The following is a 12,917-nucleotide window of genomic DNA, read 5'->3' as shown; positions in this document are numbered from 1 at the left end:
ACATAAAATAATATATCAGTGAGTATCACAACATGCTTTGTCAGTTGAATGAATATAAACTAAGGATCAAGTAAATGTATCTTGGAAAGGTCAAAGAATTTACATATGTACCTTTAAAATTTTACAATATACATGTTAAAATAAAATAAAAATACTTTGATTAGCAATTGTCCAATTGAATCACCTAAAATGTCTTAAGCAACGTTCAGTTTTACTTCGCTGTCATAAAAACGAAGATGGCGACGGTCAAAATGCGGAACTTGAGGCTTCAAAGCGGCAGTCCACAAACCAATGGATGACGTCACGGTGACTACATCCACTTCTTGGATACAGTCTATGGTTAGGATCATATGATTTACAAGGATGGGGAACTGTCTCAAAACTTGCAATGATGAAGGTACTTAAAAGCCAAAGAGATGTAAAAAACCCACAGCAAGCTGGAACTAGGCTGTGTTTCTTAGTTCCTGAAAGTTTGTGTCTGACAAGATTTTCTTACTAACACCATTGTCTGCTCTATTGCTTGCTTGATTGTTTTGCTCAAGTGGTGACACCTGCCATCTAATCAAAAGCTCGGCTTATGGTCCTACGTATCCTTGAGAAGAAGCCGCCCGGAGTGAACAGTGTGTCCACGGTATAGACATGAGTCAGGCCAAGAGATTCAAGACACTTGAGTTCATTGAGAATGTCAAAGTAGGGATCAGTGATGAGCTGGAGCAACTTCAGAGGGTCTCTGGAGCGGATAAGATTCAGCGATCTGGCCGAAAAGACTGCCAAGGGAATAAAATAGGCCACTGGAACTACAGAGTAGACTAAACTCTCCTCCACTTTTACATTCCTACCTAAGTCTCGGGCTCTGTCTACCTTCATTATGGTCTCATTAATCTTCTCTTTGAAACACAGCAACACACCCTTTCTGGCCATCATGTGTCTGTCAAAGCGGGTGACTGGATCACTGCAGAGGTCCTTGACTTGCGTGGAGTATCGACAAGTGAACTCAATTTGTTCACTGTAGAGCTCAACAGACCTGAGTGCGTTTTGTAAATCTTCCAGGGCTTGATCGATGCAGTTTGGATCCTGATGCCTGTCCTGCTGGGCCAAAGATGTTAAAGCACGGTTGTAATATGCAATTGCTGCCCAGCAGTGGTCCTCCTGGATGGCCTTAGTGTACATCTCGATACTCTCTGTAAGATGTCCCTTTTTGCGCAGATCATTGCCAAATGCTGTGTAGTGGTGCAGGTTTGATGAGGGCGATTTTCTCTCTCTGAGCTTTTGCCTGGCTTTTTTCAGGTCCTCGGATAGTTTGATTTCTGGGTCCATGATAGGATCCTTCTCATTGAAGTTTGTGAGTAGCCACATACCCCAAAACTCATTCAGCGCTGACAAATCTGAACCTGCTGGCTTGTCATTGCTGCTTTTGTACACTTCATCGAGTGTGCCCAGATACTGACTGAAGAGCCTTTCCTTCTTCTTTATGTTTGGGATGTCACACTCCAAGTAGCTCGCGAGTCCTTTAGCCGCAAAGCCATCCCTGAACCTTTTAACTCTCTGTATCCCTGAATTTGAGTTTTCTGTCAAAATATGTAACAGCGTTGAAGACATATCGTTAGATTGCTCATGGCTGCGGCTTTGTTGATAAGACATCAGTTGCTGAACAAAAAGATGGGGTAGGCCATTAGTCATGTTCTCCAATAAAGATTGAAGCTTGCCGATTAAAGCTAGCAATCCGAGTGGTTCTGACAAATGGCTGGAGCAGACAATGAGTTGAGCGGATCCAGGTGATCCTTGTCTGGCAGTGCGGCCAAATGCCTGGGCCTCCACACGAGCATTGTCAGGCAGGAAGGTCTGCACAACGAACAAACCTCCAGCTGTATTTACCTCCTTAGAAACCTTAAGGTCCGTCCCACGACCTGCAAGGTTTGTTGCTACAATGACGTCTCCAGCCGGAAGCTCTTTTAAGACTTCGGAATTATCCATGTTGTTGCTGATGTAAAGCTTTTTGTTCGGGACTTTACCTTCTAGAGCTTGGTAGAGGACCTTTGCTCGATGGATGGTCTCACAGATGACCAACACAGCTCGTTCATCCCTGTACAGAGTAGAGTTGGTTTGTGCAGTGACGGCAGTGCAGGTTTTCTCAATCCATTCATTTTCATCACCTGCAATCTCTCCTTCGACCTCAAACAGCTTTCTGCGTTTGAATAAAGGTATCTGACAGGTCTTGATACCTACATAGATTTTCTGCAAAGTCTCAGTCTCTGCTTGTTGGCCAAGAGTCCCAGTGATTCCAAATATCTGATGTCCATACTTAAGAAACACGCCAACATTGGACATGTAGTTTGTGATGGCTGTCATGTCACTCAGCTTGGAGTGATGTTTCATTTCAAGAAACTGCTGTAGTCCATCCGACAATGTCCGGAAGTTTTCAACTACACCCGTCGAGCTGTAGTCAACAGGCACTACCCCGTGTTTCTCGATGATGTATTCGTGATCCCTAGTCATGGTTTGTGCTTTGAATGCATTTTCAATCCAAACTATTAGTTTGGAATTGACCAGATCTGCAAAGAAGCCCGGGATGTAGCAGGTTACTCCATCTTTGCCGAGATCACAAGGTGTAAAATGCACAGCACGTTTTATTTCTGCTTCTGCAGCTCTCAGCATACTCTCTCTATCAGAATACATGTACTGACAGAACCCTCCATTGACGAGAAGCAGTGACACTCTCTGTCTATCAGCCACTGCTTCTTGTGGTGCTTTGTGCAGGTTATCTATTGAGCCATCGCTGTTCATGCAGTGCAGAGCAAACTGGCAAGATGGGAATTTCCTCTCTACTGTCTCAAAGAACGCTGCCAACTGGGTAACAGTAACACCTGCAGTCTTCTCAGTTAAAAGGCTTGGGCTCTTTCTAAGTTTCTTTACTGAACCTTTTGCCAGTATACCTGTGTCCTCAGCCATTTGAAGGATGGCGAACTTGTCAACACCTTTGCCCTTTGCTATGTTTTCAAGCATGACTTGATGAAAGGGGTATTTTTGCCCCACCATCGTCTCTGTGCCAATCCTTTCGTACTGATTAGCAGTGGCCCATATGAATGCCAAGAGTGGATTGAGATGTTGCAAAGCAGGCATATTGGCACCTATATAGACAACGTCATGACCCTTATCCAGCATCAAGGAATCCACTTCATCCACGATTGCACACTGGAATGTTCTTTTCCCAAATATGTCCATTCTTTCAAAGTGCTGGCCAAGCCAGTGTCCAGCGAACGCTTCCACAGTACCATAAACAACCTCACACTTGTAGCACCGTCTTAGGTCTTCGTCTTGTTTGTTGGTGTTGCAGTCCACACTGATTTTCAAACCTTCATAAAAGGCTCCCCAGTCCTTCAAATCTCTTTCTGCCAGAACTGAAGAGCTAGTGAAGATCTCTACTTGTTCTCCTCTCCTAGCTCGAAAAGCTGCAAACATTGCCACAGTACATGTCTTTCCCTCTCCGGTGCCGACCTGAATCAACCGCCCCGTTTTCGAAAGAGCCATGATACACCAGCTCACCATCTGTGTCAGTCGTGGGCGGAACTTCTTAGTTTCTTCCACTGCCTGACAGAGCTTCAGCAGGACTTGTTTCAAGCCACTCCGCTGTGATCCATCATTGTGTGAAGTAAGATCCTTATCAACTGATGACACAATGTCCTTTACGTCAGCTAAAAGCTTTTCGTCAATTTGGTTTAACGTTTCTTGACGGATTTCCTCAAGAATTTCATCCAGTGTTTTTTCAGCATCTTGGGCTAAACATGTCTTGAGAACCTCATCAGTTACAGTGTCGTCTTTGACCAGCTCGATAACAGTCTTTCCGTTTTGACATTTCCAACTGGGAGTGATGTAATTAATCTCTATGCAGTGCAACATATTCATCATCCATGAGAGGAGACCTGATCTGTCATTTGCTATTGACTCAAATCGCTTCAGAAGAGCATTGAAGAAGTCAGTGGCATCCTCTGGGCTCCATTTGATATTTGTGACCAGTCCCTGCAGCTTGATAAGAAGCTCTTCTGGAGAACACCTCTGATCAAAGAGCAAAGTTCTGAATCTGTTCAGAAGTTCTTCGACACTGCTGTCCGTGTCAGAATCAGCCATTTTGTGGGAAAAAAACTAAAATCTGTTCAAAACAGAAAAAAAAGATTTGGGAGGGAAATAATACAACATTTTGAGAGTCAATCTTTAAAACAATACACAAATTCCACACGCTGTTTGTTATCCAGTAATATTGTGATAATAATTTCCATATACTCAAGTGTCAACTTGCATACAGCATTAAAATGAAATAGGGTACATTCACAATTTATATTTAGCAGTTTTATTTTTCTACACTGCACAGTATTATTCCTCTGACAACAAAATATGATCAAATATGCATCAAAACACAAGTATTACACAAGTCATTGTCTCTGTTTAATGAATGAATTAATGAATGTATTGTGGTAGTAGTCTACTCACCTGTTAGCAAGATGAAAAGGCTGAGAAGTGATGTGTGTCTTTGAGACACTAGAGCTGATCTGTTCACTGCACATTTGACTCTTACCTTTTTATCTTTTGTGTTTGTTTTTGTTTTGCCGACCTTGTCTGGATACCGCCCCGAGGGAATTTCCTTCCATCCTTTCGATTTCATTCAGTCTGACTTACTGTAAACTGACTTATTTACTGTAAACGGCAGGGGTCAATAAAAAAAGCAATATTTCCCACTGTAATTCCCCCTTGAGTTAACCAATTTGTACACAGCCACGACAAAAGGTCTATTTACGTGTTTATGTAAAATGCTGTCAATTAGGGTTATCAATACATATTATCACCTTGTAATTACCTGTAACAGCAACACCTGGCTTTGCAGATGGACGAGTGGAATTTATCTAATTTGGTGCTGTTAAGCTCCCCACAAATCAAATATTTTGATGCTTCAAATTAAAGATTCATTTCAATATAAATATTGATACATACTAAATAAAATAGATACATTTAATTCCTGTGACCTGTATGATTAAAATATTTAAATAAAGTTGATGTCCTTAAAACAAACTAGATTACTAAACTCATGTATTTGTACAGCGTTTGGTATTCTTTGAAGATAGTCCAAAATCCATATAATATGGGCCAACTTTAAACCTTTACCTTGACCTCTGAGAGTGGGACTGGCACATAAATTAAGAAAAATAAAGAGATGTCGTGCGAAAGGCTGTTTGGCAAAAGTCCCACAATTGTTTGATAAGCATCTTTATTGTACGCGGACAGAAACTCCCCTTTCTCCAACATGGTTTTTCTTTCATTTTCTTGACAATCACAGGACTTCTTGGTTGCGTATAATAGTTAAAAATGCCCGAGACACCTACAACATGGTATTCTAATGAAATAATTCAGCTCTATGTGCAAACATGTTATCGCAACAGATCATCGTACATTTGATATTTACATGTAAATGCTTTTTGAATTCATTTGGGTTCAGTGTCATTTCACACAGGCTGTCGCCTATATGTGACACAAATCAACATTCCTCTCTCTTATTTGAATTCAAGAGCTCTCATTCTGTATTTTGCCTTGAATTGAATTGGTGCAAACTGTTTGAATGTATTGTTATTGTGATGGAATATATTTTAAATGTTACTAGCTGCTCCTGAAACAGATTTACAGTCTTCTGCCATCTGTTGGACAGATACTGTAACAACACTGTTTATAAATGGACTGAATTCAACAGCTGTGACAAACATTTGAAGACAGTTTCCATGTAACTCTTATATACATATGTATGTATGATACATAAGAACATAATGCATGAGGTTAAACCATGAACTTATGTTTCTCTGTAATCACCACGACAAGGAATCTTGAAAAATCCCCCCAGTTTCCCTCACTGACAATCCAACAATATAAATGCATATTGAATTTCAGGCTGAGGAAAACATGCAGAGACGAAGAGGAAACGTTTGCCTTTGTGGTGAGGATTTGGTAAATGGAGCCATGTTCTTATCGCTTACATTTATAAATACATACACAACAACAGGGTTTCTCTCATCTGTCAACACAGAGCCTGTGGACGTCAACAACACCTGGACCACACCGCCCGGTTGAGCTGGGCGAGGACAACCAGTCGGTTTGCATTGCGATGGCTACAGAAGTTGGAAAGATACGTGTGACAAGCCCACGCAGAAATACACCGAAATTAATGTGAATTCGCCTTCAGAATAATATGGCAAGGATGATATGAAGTTTCGGGTGAAAAAAAAAGGACATCTTGCAGTTTCCAAATTTGGGTTTATGGTGGCTGTAAATCCTCTTAAACAAATAATAAACAAATAACTCTCTCAGAAACAGTTATCTGTTTATCTGTTAAGAAGTTTAGAAATCTGATCTTTATCTTTTACTGGTCCTTTTGTTTGTCAACTTCTAAATTTGATAAAAAATGCAGTTCTCATAATCTGTATTTTTTTAAATTAGTTTTGTAAATCACTTTGACATCAAATCAATAAAAGAAAATGCAAAAGATTGCAGATTGTATGCTGCGATTTATTTGTGGATAATATTACGGGCAAGTCAATTACTTAAATAGGCCTCTGCAAAGAAATGAAGATTACTTTAAATGGTTCGATTTGAATCGCAGCGTTCCGCTAAACCAGGGATATGAGTCTCGCGCTACCGCCTTTTATTTTGAAAATTGAAATTCCGGATGTGGATGTGTTCCTCGAGGCTGACACAGGTGAGTTAAACTGGGAGATAATTACCTGCGCTCTGCGTATTCCGAGGACACGCTGACGCGTTTTGATGCAACAAAAATAACTTCCTAAATCTCACCCGTGGAGAAAATAATCTGGTTTTATTGAATATTCAGCAAACTGAACTGATCATGAAGGGAGAAACAAATACGGTAAGTCTCGTGTTGAATCTCCAATTAACAGTGCGCGATTGATGCAAACTGAGGAGAAAACGAATTAATTTCAATGGTTTGAAACATGTCTCTTTCGGTTATTTTATGTTCTCAATATAAATGTTTATTAGGATAATGAGCTGCAGGCGGACCAGGGAGGAACTGCCGCAGCTACAGAACGCGCATCTGGGGAAAGACGACCTGTGAGTACTTTTAAACTGGACCTGTGGTGGGAACGATGATGCATTTTTCATGGTGTTTGCACTGCGTTTGTGTGTCATCTTTGATGTTTCGTCCTCAAACAGCTAAACAACCTCACCAGAGTGCGACAGAGCGTTGCGCTGTTTGTTGGCATCGCGTGCGTGTTTTGTCGCGGCCAACAGACTGGCCAAACCCAGCGTGCCACGATGGCAGCTGTTGGGAATGTCTTTCGCGCTGTCAAGTCTGTGACTGGTGACTGCTATTGTACAGAACAGCAAGAATCTGCTGTCATGCAGGGATTTGACTTCGTTGCGTGGCTTTTTCTGTGCTTTCCTACAAGTCGACCAAAATGTCACTCACTCTGAAGAAGCGTGCTTTTCAGTGTCCATGATGTTGTGTCTATACTATAATCCTTTAACCTGCTAAAAACTACAACCCTCAGGTAAACACCTGGAATAAAAAGTACAACCGGTGTCTTCTGCAGTAAAGTCTCTCAAAATCAGTCCATATCGCAAAATAACATACTTTTTAACAGGACATTTAACAGTGATTTACTGCAGCATTAGGCAATAAGTTCACTAGTTGTTTAAACTAATGTATGTCTAATTTAAGTTATTATAAAACAATAGATAATTGCACACTGGAATTAGCACTCTGTTGATCCTTTCTAGCGTCGTATCCAGCCATCTCGTTGGTATGTCAGGTGTCCAACCAGGTTTTGGGGACTAAAAGCTGCAGTTTGATGCATTTTTGATATGTTTTTGATATTTCTTTTAACTAAAGTATGACTTTAACATTCCAGATATTTGTGTTTAGGCCCGGTAAGCTCACCGATAACAAAAAAAAAAAGCGGGCAGTTGATTTTGTGTCCGTCTTTTTTCCTTAGAGTATTGTAGCGCTGCAAAATATGCTAAAGAAAGTCACCCAAAGCCCTTTCCAGAATCAGTACCAGGTGAGTGGCCACACACACACACACACACCCTAACACCCACTCAGCCGAGCTACAGTAATAGAGTTGTGTTTGACTTTCTCCCTTCTTATTCCTGGATGAATGTTTAAAAGATTTAGCTTCCTTATTGTACTTTTCTTCATTTCTTTGCTTCTCAGAATCTTGTTTCATCCGTCTCTGATTCCAGCGGATCATCTGTGAACGAGTCTCAAAACAAACAGGTTAGAGACTAATGATGGCAGCTTTCAGCTCTGTGTGTCTATATATACTGTATATATAACCTCCTATTGTGCAGGTTGCATTTTTTTAAAGATTGTCTTTGCTTACACGCAGAGGTAACAGCGTCTTTGTTGTTTACATTTCTGGCAAGTGACATGACTTTCATATCCCGGGTAAATCACAAATACATGAAAAGCATGATGCGTGACGTCCCACGCTTTCCCCCATAAATATGTTATTCATTTAGTTTGGTCCAGAGGGTGAGCGCCTCGGTGATCCCTCAGGTGTGACAGACAACCAGCAGCCACACATAGGACAGGTGAGGCTCATCTGCTGCAGAGCACACGATGACTTAGGGTTCAACTCCTGAGGGAACCATTTTGTCTTGAGCAGTCCTTGAGACAAAAAGTTCATTTCACGTTTTGCTCGTGCCCTCCTCCCAACAATCATTCAACATGTAACATTTCGCTTGTGTTCTGTTATCAGGAATCTGGAAGCACAGGTCGTGCAATGGAGGACGAAGGGAGGAGAACTTCAGAGGAAGTAAACCTTGATGCCATCTTTGTCCCTCCACTGGATTTTCAGAGTTCCCCTCTGGATCTTCAGCCTGACATGAAGACTGTGGGAAATGGAGCTGAACTTACCCCCAACCTTATGCAAGACCCCTTCCAGACACCGGCATTGGCCCAAAACACATCTACCAATGGCTATTTTCATGACGTTACCCTGAACTCACCAGACTTGTTTAAGCCAATGCCCGCTCAAACACAGAACCCTCCAAAAAGCTCTGACCTGTTTATGATATACGATGACGGGGCTGCTAAAGGAGAGGATGCGCTCCATGCTGAACGCAGCAGGGAGGTAAAGCTGTTTGACAAATCCCCCAGTATTTTATCAAACAAGGAGAATGAACTGTTCCAGCCTCCTCAGCCAGAGACGACAAACCCATTCTCCGCTGCCTGGCCCAAAGAAGCAGATTTGTCTCGAGCAGTTCCAAGTGGGGAAGACGAACAAAATCCCTTCATGAAAGAGGACATTTTTGGCATGTCTTCTTTTAAGGATGTATTTTCATCGTCATCCGCAAATACAGTCGATCCATTCCCAAGCCCGATCACGAGGGATTTATTCCAAGACGTTTCCAGTTTGGACGACCCGTTCGGCAATACACCCTCAAGACTATACGACCCTTTCCAAGATGTTTCACCTGGGACTCCAGACTTCTTCAAACCACTTCCCTCCGAGACCGACAGCAGGGATGTATTCGGGATAACCTCCAGGAATACTGCCCCAAAGGCCGCCTTCTCTACACCTTTAATCAGCAGCCCGTCGGATATGAACCCGGACGTGCCATCGCCACTAGATCTCTTCAAGGCGAATCTAGAGTCTCACCCAGCCATCCAAGCAAAGCCTTCCGACAGGCCACGCGATATTGTCCTGACGACTCCTCAGGGAACCGAACATGTTATTCTTCAGCCGAGTCCCTTCAGTCGGGCCAGGAACCTGTCCATGTTCCACAGCCAGTCTCCAGCTGAAATGACTCATGTATGTAACAATTGGATATTTGGACAGCCGTAAAATAAGTATTTAATGCCAATGCATTGTACTTTAATGTGTGCACTGTACTGTAGGATGCATCTAGTCGACAAATAGGATTGTATGACATGCACTTCATACCTTCTTTCACAATCAAACTTTCAGGTGTCGGCTTTCAAACGTCCGCCAAAGCCACTTCCTCGACGTCGACCATCAACGGCAGAAAAGTCGCCAAAACCAGCAAAGCCTGTATGCAAAGGACACAGTTTATCATAATGTTGTTCCTGTTCTCCGTAACTGTTGCGCTGCGAATTAGCTTCTTTGTTTTTTGTGTTTAGATTAAACCTGAAGCAACTGTACCAAAAACCTCTCCTAAACCAGCCTTCAGACCGGCTCCAAAGTCGCTTATTTACCCCAAACCCGAAACTCCGGTATGCACGCTGTTGGAATTTGACATTAATAGCTGCCTTGTCCTTTGATATTGGTCCAATGAAGAACAATGTGAAATGTCATGTGTGGGTAGTTTCTGGGGGCATGTTTCAAATATTTCTTTTTTTTCCCAGGAAAATAAATCAATGGATGCTGAGAACTCTGCACTCTATGAGAACATCCTGCTGACTGGACAGGTGAGTTTTAAGTGGAAGTCAATGTTTGCGTGATGGTGGCATTGGAACAAGAAATCTGAATAAAAAATGTCAATCGGGAGTAAATCTATCTCCTTTGGAAAAACCTTGGGATGGACGGACATATTGTTAAACTGACTATCATCACCACCTTTGTCGAATACAAATGTTTGCTTTACTGAAATCCCAAAACAGGAAAGGTGTGTGGAAGACTGGGCTGAAGACAGCCCTGAGCTTAACCCCGACTTCAAACCAGTAAGAACACTTTTTCATCATATTCTCCTGAACCTGTTGGCACACTTGCCTCGAAACGTTCAGCAACCATATGCTCCGTCAAAGACCTTTCTGTTCTTAACAAAAGTCTTTTACATCTATCTTTTCTACAAGTCTGGAACATTAAGACTACGACGAGAATCTTTGAGAGTAAGAAACAAGTTATTTCTCTACTTGGATGTGTTTGTTTGTAAGAGGAAAGAAGACTATAAAAAGCTAACCTCTCTCATAGATCAAGGCGGTGACTGAGGAAGGAAGCAGCGACGATCAGGATGGCTCTGTAAAGGTATCTGACCGCCTCAGCACTCACTGTTGGTCATTCTGTTATCAAGTGTGTAGATCAACACAGATTTTCTTTATTTCACAGAAAAAGGACAGAAAGTTCAGATTGTCCATGCTTTCCAGAAGAGCGTCAAAGGTAAACGAAGCAGAACAAAACCGCAGCTTCATTGTTCTGATTGGACGTCTTTGTGATGGCGAGACTTCTCTGTTTTGTAGGAGAAGTTTTCTGACGATCAAAAGGACGGGAGGAGCAGGTCGCTACCCAACTCTCGTAAATCATCAAAGGTATCAGTGAAAAATGAGCTGTGTAAGCCTGGTCTTCACTGTATCCCACGCATATAGTCACATATGTGATTAGAAGAGTATTGCATCTGTAATGTGTCAGTCAAAGAACTGGACTGACATGTTTAGGAGACACCAGCTGCGAGATCTACTGTCAGTTAAATTCATTAGTCAGACACTTGATTCAAGACAAAAAGGATTGTTAGATCCAAACACATCGATGTTTGTACTTGCTCGGTTTAAACACGAGTGCTTCTTTTTCTTTCCAGGAGATTTATTCAGAATTCCACGTGTCTGGAGAGGAGAATGAAGAAGGGGAGCAGAATGAGACGGACTACAAAGTACGTTCTATTGTTTCTGTGTTTAACGAACCGTACGAATAAACCAGCGGCGCTTCAATCACGCTTTCCTTTGTCAACAGAAGAAATCCATGAAGGCAAGAGTCGGTAAGCTCAGAAGAGCGTCCTTTACTTCCTCAGCGGCGATGGAAAAGCACATGAACGGACATTTACCTCAAGAGTCAAAGGTGAGCTATCTGAAGTACAACTGTCATACGCCGATGGTCAGAGGTAAAGTACTTGCAGTCTGCTGCAAAAAAAGCACGCGGTGCATTGATTCATATTCCTAAAGTCAAAGCTCTGACAATAAGTCTAGTTTTGGAAGCAATCGTTTTACGTGCTTTCATTTCTTAGTCTCCTCAAACAGTAAAAGTGTGTTTCGTTGTCTACAGGGGAAAGTTTTGGATGACCGCACTGGTGAGGAAGACGAGGAGGAGGAAGGGGAGGAAGGGGAAACCCTGCACGAAGAGGTGGACAGCCACGGATCTGTAAGCTTTTCTTATACTTATACTTAGAATAAGGATGCACAGCAATACGCACATTAATGCCAGGATGTTATCGTGGTCGACAGCTAAAGTCATGAGCATTCAACTTAAAGTCGTCTATGCTGGTTATGAGTTAACCTTTTATGAGTGATTGACATGTTGAGATCTGTGAATATTCTGGCGTGCATTGATTTTGGGTTTCCTAATGTTTTGTCTCCAGAAAAAGAAGGTGAAAATCCGGTTTGTGCCACACAGAGGATTCAGCATCAGTCTGGAGAAGGTAGTGTATGTCTACTGTACTTCATATTTCACTCTTTCACTGCGTACGTGTTCATCCCTCAATGTGTAACTGTTTCTCTGAACAGAAGGGAGCATATGGATACACGCCGCGTAAAGGCTCGAAGGTACGACTCTGCGTTTGGCTTTGTACAGTGTGTCGTGCGTTGTGTCCGAGGTATGAGGACGTCTAAGCAGTGCAGCACGTTTGTCCTTTTTTTTTCCTCCCTTCAGGACAAACTAGAGGAAATTGGTGCGCATGGCTACACACCTCGTAAGAAGTCCCAGGTAACCTTTGGTTGAGTTAACATTTAAACATGAGCGCTCTCTACCTCACAGGGCAGCGACTCGCTGTCCAGTAGGAGGGTGAATAGTCCGATTCATCCCTTTTAATGGAAATGGTTTCTTTATAGAAACGCGTTCAGTTAGCAGGTTTTGATAGATATGGAATTGCTGGCTTGCTTATGACAGCCATTTATTGATTTGTTTTGTCGCGTTGAAGAAAATCCACTTCCACAACATGAAAGGACTCATCACGTGTTGTATTATAACTCA

At 42.2% G+C, this 12,917-nt stretch overlaps 1 protein-coding gene across 1 annotated transcript; it reads right to left on the bottom strand.

The window, feature by feature from the left end:
* Positions 1 to 558: 558 nt before the first annotated feature.
* On the bottom strand, positions 559 to 4,125 carry LOC306796778 (protein translocase subunit SecA-like; the record flags this gene model as incomplete). The annotated part of the gene is made up of 1 exon (XM_079295846.1): positions 559 to 4,125. The coding sequence occupies one exon, from the start codon at positions 4,123 to 4,125 to the stop codon at positions 559 to 561; it is 3,567 nt and encodes a 1,188-aa protein (XP_079151972.1).
* Positions 4,126 to 12,917: the final 8,792 nt, after the last annotated feature.

This window comes from Melanostigma gelatinosum (assembly GCF_949748355.1).
Source record: "Melanostigma gelatinosum genome assembly, chromosome: 23".
In the NCBI taxonomy this organism is placed as follows: domain Eukaryota; kingdom Metazoa; phylum Chordata; class Actinopteri; order Perciformes; family Zoarcidae; genus Melanostigma; species Melanostigma gelatinosum.
Note: the sequence above shows the minus strand (reverse complement) of the source record. Positions and strands in the feature narration are given on the sequence as shown.